This window comes from Sander vitreus, chromosome 14 (genome assembly GCF_031162955.1).
Source record: "Sander vitreus isolate 19-12246 chromosome 14, sanVit1, whole genome shotgun sequence".
Classification (NCBI taxonomy): Eukaryota; Metazoa; Chordata; class Actinopteri; order Perciformes; family Percidae; genus Sander; species Sander vitreus.
In genome coordinates, this window is record NC_135868.1 from 16,867,566 (window position 1) to 16,877,550 (window position 9,985).

The 9,985-nt window shown below is 40.5% G+C and overlaps 1 protein-coding gene across 1 annotated transcript; it reads right to left on the bottom strand.

Annotated features, from left to right (window-relative positions):
• Window positions 1–2,321: 2,321 nt before the first annotated feature.
• Window positions 2,322–8,808, bottom strand: rp9 (RP9 pre-mRNA splicing factor). Its single transcript, XM_078268066.1, has 6 exons — window positions 8,496–8,808; window positions 8,179–8,209; window positions 7,932–8,061; window positions 6,576–6,667; window positions 6,040–6,101; window positions 2,322–3,302 (listed from the first exon to the last, which is right to left on the bottom strand). The coding sequence occupies exons 1-6, from the start codon at window positions 8,639–8,641 to the stop codon at window positions 3,083–3,085; spliced, it is 681 nt and encodes a 226-aa protein (XP_078124192.1). The 5' UTR covers window positions 8,642–8,808; the 3' UTR covers window positions 2,322–3,082.
• Between the last annotated feature and the right edge of the window lie 1,177 nt (window positions 8,809–9,985).

A 9,985-nucleotide genomic window follows, 5' to 3' on the forward strand; every position in this document is an offset into this window, starting at 1 on the left:
GGATAGCAGCCTTGCCTACACTGTCTCAACCAATGTAGACTAGTAAATAAAGCAAAACAAACAATTAGATTCCACGTCTTTTCTCTCTATGATGGGTGACACAAAGATGTGACTGCCTCCAATCTTGCAGCCAGGAGGGGAAGGCAAACAGGAACAATGACTTCAATAATTCATGGTTATTGAACTGGTCTCCACACATTCACACAGAACTGTTTAGAGGGTAAGATTTGACCTTCTAATGTTACATTACTTTGGGAACCATTTTGATATAGCTCAACAGAGGTCATACACAACATAATGTTATAGTTTCATTGTACAGGACAGGATATGGGACTACATCACAGAGCACAGCGGAATTGAGCCACATGAGGCCACTTCCCTTTAATTCTGTCAGTGATTACAGACTGTTCCTGATATTAAGCCCAGGGTGTGTGTGTTTCAGAGGGAATGAACAGTGTATAGCAGACAGTCCTGCAGCTCATCCTTGTCTCCACTCAGCAGTAGGAGGATTAATACGGGAGCCCTGTCCGCCCTGAGAAATAATCTGGAGCGACACACCCAGCAGAAATATCTCTTTTTCTCTCTGCCTAAATGACAGCCTGGTTCCTCCATTACATTTTAATTGGACGAAGTACATAGGCTGTGAAGGCAAGTAGGTCTGATACAAAAATAACAGAAAGCAAACTGATTATTTGACTCAGTGTGACAACAATTAGGTGTAGAAGTAGATTTTGATAGTAAACAGACTCAAGTCAAAATTGTTCTTTGTTTCAACATCCAAACAGTTCAAACTGTGCATAAATTATTTCTAAACACTAGTTTTTCAGATAACAGAACATAGGCAAACAAACAAAACTTCTCTTTTTTTCCTATATTCAGTTCCCATCATTGAGTTATGGTGACTTATGCATCTCGATAAGACTACATTAGAGGGCTCACATTGGATGTAATCTTTTTATCTGAGACTGCAAAGAGGCAGAAGAGTGGTTTTAAGCCATCCCATATGGTCAGTATATGATACAGTAAGTACTACATAATGCATTCAATAAAGTGCAGACTCACAGTGCAGCACAATGTATCTCTGCATCCAATAAAATGCAGTCAGTCTCGTTTCTTGTTGCATCTCACAAGGTAGGACTGTTTCTCTTTATGCATATTCTTTGACGTGTTTGTGTAACTCACATGGATTAGAACACACCGTTGTTACAACCTCTGCACATCTGGTGTGAAGACAATGCCACATTACTGCGTCTTTCCTGTTTGGCAAAACATTATTATTCATGATTTAAGCGCAGTGCTCAAGTCATAAATATTTAATTATCTAGTTTTCTGCTAATATGTTTGGCCTCTAACACAATCTGCACAATGAGTCTGGCCTGGCACTCAATCTGACCTGCCCCTTGTCCAAGAAGACAGAGTGCTTCAATAAAGACTCTCCGCTGACCAAATTCTCTCGACGTGGCGCAACCTCCCTCCGAGCAGCTTGTGACTGAATCTCATCTCGGAGATTCATTGTCCTACTCAGAGAGGGAGAAATCAACGTGGAACAGGCTGTTTCAATTAAGTCGATTTGTCATAGGTTACTGGTCAAAGCACCAGAAAAGGAATGGACAGAGCTGCCACAGAAAGATGAGAACGAAAAAGCTTTCAATCAGCAACTAAAATGTTCTCGTGGCTGTATGATCAGTCAGTCTTTGATGTAATTGTAATTTATCACATATACACATACACTGCACACTCCCTACAGCATTTGAGCTACTCAAAAAGCTTAAGCCACAAATCTAAATGGAAATCTAGTTTGCTTGTTCCCTGTAGGTCTGCTGTAATTGTCTCTCTATCAGGGTCATTAGGAAAAGGGAATGTTTCAAGTTCATTTCCACAGGGAGCCCTGCTCAAAATGTGCCGCTCCTGAAGGAGAAGCATCAGACTTCCTCAAATGTGACCTAAAGGGGAAAGTTTTGTGCGAAACAGCTACCGTGAGCTGCTGGTCTGAGTTGTTGATGGAAGCTCAGCACAGAGAGGGAGGATCGCACTGCTTTATGTAGGTTACCGTGGAATGATTTTTGAGAAACTGTTTGAAGTATTCTCAGACTGCTGCAGGATAAGATCAAAAAAAGTTTTTTCTTCTTACGAAGGTCATAGCGTTACCTGTGCTGTACACTTTTTAATGATCAGATTTCTGCGTGTGGAGTTTCGCTGCACCTTCCTCAAAAGATGAAGTTGTCATCAATCGAAAAAATAAGTCTCATACACAATTAGTCAAGGCCATAATTATTCAAATCTTTTTTTTTTTTTGCAGCCTAGAGCAAGGTAAACATTGGTGAAGAGAGCCATATTTATTCTCAGAATAATGGAGCACATTCACATACATACTTTCCCCATCTCTGTGGCTTTTTTTTAAGAGCAAATGAGCATATTCCAACCACAAATCATTTCAAATGTGTATGCACACTCACAAGCATTTAAACATTCTGGCTTGTGTGGAAGACAAATTCTAACTGTTCTCCAACATTTTTCTTCACCTCTCTGCGTTTAACACACTCTACAATCAAAGTATTTAATACCAGCGAGATGGCAAGGATACAAAAATATGGTGGAAAATACAATCTCTTAATAACACACTGTATTTGCTGACATGCTATCTTATTGGACCCTGTAAAAAGAACATTATCTCTTACACCAGCGGGCTCATTTTATATCACTTAAGATTCATGCAGCCCATGCAGCTAATGCTTTTTGACACACATGCACCAAGGCACACGTACACACACTTAAGCAGCTGGGCCATATGACCCTGTGCTGTACAATCCAACAGAGAAGATGTAAATGCGAGTTGTCACCCTGGAGCGAAGTAAACGGCTGGGAGAAGTCATGCGCAGTGGACTTACAGTTTTACAGTTTCAACTTGCAAAGAAAAGGCTAAAAAAGGTCTTCAGAGTGCAGTTCTTACTGAGGCCCGCTGCAGAACACACTTCACTACTGTGTAAGATCGACCACGGCTGCTACTGTACTTCATTCAGTCTCTTCCTACGTTTAAAAGCATGTAGCATACAAGATATATATATAAGCATGTTCCAAACACTCAATCTGAATCTGAGCAGTCACTGGTTTTGGAGGACTTGTGCTTTCGTTTCCTTTTTCTCTTCTTCTTGTCTTTCTTCTTTTTGTCCTTCCTCTTTTTCCTTTTCTTGCTTCGATGGTGGTCAGATGAGGAGGAGGAAGAGGAGGAAGAAGAAGAGGAGGAGGAGCTGTCTGAATTGGAGGAAGTGCTGTCCTGAAGCATCTGCTGCAGCTGCTGGATCCTAGAAACAGGAAGGGCAGGGAGGAGAAGAGGAGGCGGGATTAGAGTCAAGTACAGGAACGAAAACAACTGATGCACACTTGGATGTCCGGGTTGGCAAGCATCAGAAGTGTCCTTAAACAAGACACTGGCTGAATCTCATGTCGTTTATTTGATAGCTCTGCGACTCCTCGGTCCTCGGCTCAACCGGAAGATGTTCTGTCCCTCCTCGGTAAAGGCCGTCTCAAAGCTCTTATTTCTGTCCTGAGGAGTGAGAAGCGGGCATCGAGGAGGGATCATCGAGGAGCTATAGGCGAGGATACACGAGAGCAGCCTTCCCGGAAGCCGTGCAGCTGAAGGAGTTGCTAACTCCGCCCAAACAGCTGACGTATTCACGTGACTCTTCAGAGGAAAGGACATCTCATCCCTCTAAAACACATTTGCTCGTTCCCTCTCTCCTCCCATGACTTCCGACTACGATGCGCTCAATGGTGTTTTTTGCCTCCAACGGCGCCTTCCAGGCAGCTAACCCTAACCGTAACCCTAAACATAACCTTTGCCGCGCTGCCTGGGAGGAGACATTGGGGGCAAAAAACACCAAAGACCCTACGACGCGAGGAAGAGAGCCAAGTGGAGGACTCGAGGAGGCAATTTAAGGGCTATGACATGCACCGCCAGTCATTGTCCTAGTATCGGCATTTCTGGACCAAGTGCCTACAGTGCCATTAAAACTGCAGGTGTGTGGAGGATTTTCAGAACAAACTGGGATACACCTGGATAATTGGGACATCCTGTCGCTTAAAAACAAGGCTCAAGCTCAGATGACTAAAATAGATCAGATAACTTTCACCTAAACCTTAACAGAGGGTAAGTAATTGAACCTGTACACTGTGCATGGTTTTGACCGGCCAGGAGAGTAATCGATAGTAAAGGGAGTTACTTCAACATCTGGTGAATATCTACTAGTCCACAGCCAAATAAGGTTCAAGAAGGAAGATTAAAATATCAACACATCACAGAATGAGTAAGGAAGCACCACACTGCTCAGTAAAATACAAAACACTTGTCAGAAAGGAAGGGGATACAACAGATGTACAGTTGGAGGCCACTACATGCCCTTGGATTAGCTCAAAGTTGTGAGCTGGCACACTGAAAGACATTTTTAAGACATCCAGAAGCTGTTAACTATTCAGCCATGAAAGTGTTTCTCTGAGAAAAGGTTGACATGCTCTTGTGGCCATCAGTGTCCATCAGGCCTCATTATGGCGGGGTTGATCTCACTGAGCAGATTCATCGTCTGAGCACTTGGGATGTCATGCTACTCCTTAAAGCGCTCAAAGTGAATTATCATAAAAGCACTTAATAATCTACAGCTACATTATAAAAATGTCTCTTCCCTTAGCTCGAATACTTTGGTTTCCTCAAATGCACTTTTAAAAGAAAAGGTATAATTCCTGCACTGAGTTCATTAGAGACACGTTTCAGTCACCGACCTTCGTCAGCCATGACATTTTGTGAATATGATGTCTGTGCAACAAGACACTACTACAGCTACAGCCTGCATTAACCAGTTAAATATAAAGGGGGGGGGGGGCAACTCTCAAATACCTGAGACTATTACCACAAACAATATTTATCAAAATGTGTGGAATACAAAATGAAAATAGTAGTGCTGTCAGTTAAACGTGTTATTAACGGCGTTAACGCAAACCCATTTTAACGGCATCAATTTTTTTTAATCGCGAGATTAACGTTCTTTTTGGCCTAGCAAACTTTGTAGTGTTTTTTCACATGCTGTTGCGACAACTAGTAACGTTAGAAAAACTACAACACCACACCGGATCTAGCTAGACCGGAAACAAAACAACAGGCACGCCGCACACGTGCCTGTTGGGCTTGCGAGCCGGCCAAAGAGTAGTAGGCTAACATTACGTTTTGAGTGGATGGCGAGCACGAGACGAAATGGATTCTGAATGGAAAGTTTACTTTTAAAAAGTTGCCAAATGGTTCCATTGACAAGACCAAAGTGACCTGTGTGTTTTGTCGTTGTGAACTGAGCTATCATCGCAGCACGTCCAGTCTGAAATACCACTTGATGGCCAAGCACACAGCTGATGCGAAAAGAGCATTAAAATGAGAAAAAATAATGGAACAAAAAGAAATCAAGGGACATTTAGAATAGATAAAAATGTGCAATTAGTTGTGATTAATTGCGAGTTAACTATGACATTAATGCGATTAATCGCGATTAAATATTTTAATCGTTTGACAGCACTAGAAAATAGTAAAAAAGGGAAAGAAAAGTCTAAAAGATTAGATGGGCAATGCAAAATAAAACTCTCTTATATCTACAATTCCATCGTGCAATACGGTATATTGGAAAGCAAGGCGCACGCACACGCACACACACACACACACACACACACACACACACACACACACACACACACACACACACACACACACATCCACCTCAGATTCAAGCACCCTGGTGTCAAACACTATTTGCTAGAAACAGACACAGAGAACCAGCCACCATGAAAGATTTTCCAGGTCATCTGAGTGTCCCACTCCGCTGTAGGAAAACAGTTAAAAAAAAAAACTTGCAGGTTCCTAAGTATGATCTAACTGTCTGAAACCAGCCTCTTTTGTCTGTCCTTTTAATATAGTAAAGTTTAAAAATCAGACTCTTATTCAGGGAAATTATAGCAAAGGATATGAACAACAAGCACGATTAAAAAAAAAAGGAGTTTGGGTACCTGGTTTCTTTTTCATTCCTTTTGTTTTCCCGAATGATGTCGTACATTGGGTCTTCATGAGCCTAAAAGACCAAATGCAATCTGTCATCACCTACTATGAAGAAAGTTACAATGAGAGTTGCTTACAATGGGAGTTGCTACTATTCATTGTCATGTCAGCATATTTTTTATTTTATTTTTTAAACCTCCCTGTGACAATACGAGGTATGAAAATATGGCACAGTTGCATTTATGGAAATCATTGCAGAGGCTTGGTGTTCCTGCAGTAAGTATTGTTCTATTACAGGTACATTGGAACAGGCTGTGTGAAGAAGTCTGCTGCCCACATGCTCCCCAGTGTAAACTAAATATGCCCCAGATCTGTTGGTAACCTCAGCCCAGCTCTCAGACACAAGTGTTTGTCTCTGTCACAGCTCCTTGACCTTGCCACAACCCAACCTACATTCTTTGACAGTGGACCATTCTTTGATACCTTCTCTAAATAACTATGGGTGGGCTCACTTTTTTTTTTCTTTCTAAGCAGTTAACAAACTCACCACTCTGAACTGCTCTAGTTTCTGGTTGCCTTTGATGAAGAACGGACACTCCCTGTCTCCTGTCCTGTGGCCGTAGTTCTTGCATCTCCAACCTGCAGCAAAGGTAACAAAATATAAATCTGTGGATTTTGGAAATATAAACTGATGTGACAGGCACATATAGATGAAATATGGGCATGAAGGTACATTCTTGACCTTGGGAATAGTAGTACAAAATAATCTTAACTCAAGCACCACGTACAAGCTCTTTCTTTAGCTTTTAACCACATCCCACAGCCTTCATTGTCATATGCAAGCAACCACACACACGCAACGCACACGCGCCTGGTGGAAATTAGGGGTAAGTCCCTGGCTGTTCATGCAGCATGAAAATAAGAAAGACGAAGAAATGAATGGATGCTGAATATAAGGATGGTCTTTTTCTGGTGGTGATGGCGCAGTAGACATGACATATGCCTTTGGTGTGGGAGACCCGGGTTCGATTCCCACTGCGATACATCAACCAATGTGTCCCTGAGCAAGACACTTAACCCCCAGTTGCTCTGACATATATAGCAATTGTAAGTCGCTTTGGATAAAAGCGTCAGCTAAATGACACGTAATGTAAAAAGACAGGTTATCTCTACCAACACCAGTATAAATCACTAGCAACTGACAAACAATAGACGTGATGTTAATAGTCAAGCTCTTGTGGTTACACTTGTCACTTATTAAGACCAATGCCCACACATGTGGATATTTACTCCCACCTACATTTCCTGAACTAGAAGGGCTGCTGTTACTTCTATAGCCAATATAACTTTATAACATTTGTATACGGGGGGGGGGTCTCCAAAATCTATTAGCATAGGTTAAACCCTTTCTAGAGATTTTTAATCATAATTGTGAGTGTACAAGTGTGGTCATATGAGAAGACACTGCATATTGATTTAACCACAAAAACCAGCAACTCTTTCTCAATCTCTAGCACATAATCTAAGGTGAAAACCTTGGATTAATTTAACTATTCAAAACCATTTAACCAACAACAACAACAACAACAGTCAAAATTAATTTGAAGATGAGAGATATGAGAGGTATTAAAGTTCAAAAGAACAATGAAAACAGGCACGTAAAAGTCGCAGCAAGGGGATGTATCCTAGGACGGGGTAGATTTTCTCTTTTTATTAAAGTGTATAATTAAAGATGAGCATCACTTCTCACACCCATCCCTCACTTCTGTAGCTGTGTGAAGTCTTAAAGAGGTTTGTGGAACATCCAGTTACAAACTAAATCCCTGCAGATACAGCTGTAAACAGCACATATATCTCTCTCTCATTGCAAATTGTGGCCGATATTGCTGAATTTAGTACTCACACTGCATCACCTTCACCTCCTTCCCGAGAGGCATCCACAGCCCTTTGGTGGGGGCGTGGGCCAGGAAGCTCCTGGCTTCTTCATTTCCTGGTTCAGCAGGAATACAGTCCTCTGGTTTGTCCTCATGCTCCTGCAACAGTAACTGTCACTTCTGAGCATTTCTTTGAGTAAATAATAACTGTATGTGTCAAGTCCAAAACGATATGTTTCTTTAAAGCTTCTTGGCATTCACTAAATGTAACGTTACCTTTATGAGTCCTGGTGGAGGTTTCTCATAGCTGCATGAAACAAAGATAATACTGACGTTAATTCTTACGTAACTGCAGAATTAACTTACGTAATTTAACTGCAGAATTAACTAACGTTATCTCAAACTCGGCTGTCATTCCCAAAACAAACTCACAAAAGCAAAGCTAACGTTAACTGCTCAAATAGCAAGTATTTTGGATAAAATGATAAGTGTGGATTACTTGCAGTGACGAGAGAAAACTTGTATATTTAAATGTATAATTCATGCATAAGTTTGCAAGATTCAACAGGAAAGCTCTCCGTGATATTACTCACAACGTCTCAACGTGTTTCAGTTGTTGGACTTTTTGGTTGAGTTTTTTCGTGTGTGTTTTGAGTTTCTCAAAATCCTGTTTGGACGACTTGTGTCTCTTGTTGTCTCGTCGGTCATCCTTCTCTCTTCTTCGCTTTCTGTCCGACATTGCCCTGATGTTGACAAACTGCGCCCCCGTTAAGTCATTAAATTATAAATAATGCTGCATTCAAGGGTAATATGTTAGCTTTAACGTTACGGTGATAAACATCGGCCAACGTGCTAACCAGCAGCTAACTAGCAGCCATGGGTGGTGCTGCCTGCCCTGCTGTACTTCCTGTGCAGCCGGATTGGTTAGTTAAAGTCCAGCGCCACCTGCAGGACACGGGCGTTAACACGTGAAGGGATCATAGACCGTTAGGAACATGGATGTATTACGAGAAGGTTAGGAAGGGATGCTGAATTGAAAGCTGGCTTCTCTAAATAAGACAAAGCACATATCATTTCCTGTACCGTATAATTACTTTAAGCAAGTCGCCATTAAAAAGAAGAAAAGGGAGAAGAAGAAGAATTACTCCAAGCACTAAATTGCCCCTTTCTGTTTAGTTATTTGTTTATACTTTATACCTTTTCCATGCAATTGTGGAAAGTAACTAAGTACATTTACTCTAGTACGGTACTTAATTTACAATAATACAACAATTTTTAAGCACTTTACCTGATTATTACCATTTTCTGCTATTATATGCTTCTACTCCACCACATTTGGAAGCAAATATTGTACTTTTTACTCCACTACATTTATTTGATAACTTGTTGGGTCTCTGTAAATTATAGTGTTCCTAGACGTACTCTATCTGTAAAGTCTCCTGAGATAACGACTGTTATGATTTGACACTATCAATAAAATGTAATTGTAATTGAATTGACTTTATTGATCCATTAGTGAAATTCATTCTACCTGGCAGTATATACAGTAAAAAATAAGACCCATCTTTTTCAGGTGCAACAATGTACATAAAGCATCAATAACTATTATTCAGTATTATATATTATTCTGAAATGTTTCATTTTACATAATGAGGACTTTTACTTTTTGTCCTTTAAGTAAGCCTATATTTTGATGCTAATACTTCTATACTAGTATCATTTTTACTACACTTTGAATTGTAACAGAGTAATTCTACACTGGTATGTAAACATGCTATTTATTGTGTATCTTGTTTACGATCGTTAATGCACCTACAGTTGTGGCACTCACACTTTTGTTGTATGGGTCCCTGTGCAATGACAATAAGTTTATCTTATCTTAAAATATCTGAGGATTTCTTCCACCTTTGCATTCATTTTATGTACTGCCATTTCTAACTTGTACCTCCTTTAGTTTTACATGTACATTCATTTGTTCTATTTTATTTTACTGTGTACAGTGTGCATTTTCTTATTTTACATCTCTGGCACAAAAGATTTCTTTGTAATGAATATAGGTCTATCTGTAAAGACTCCTTAAAAA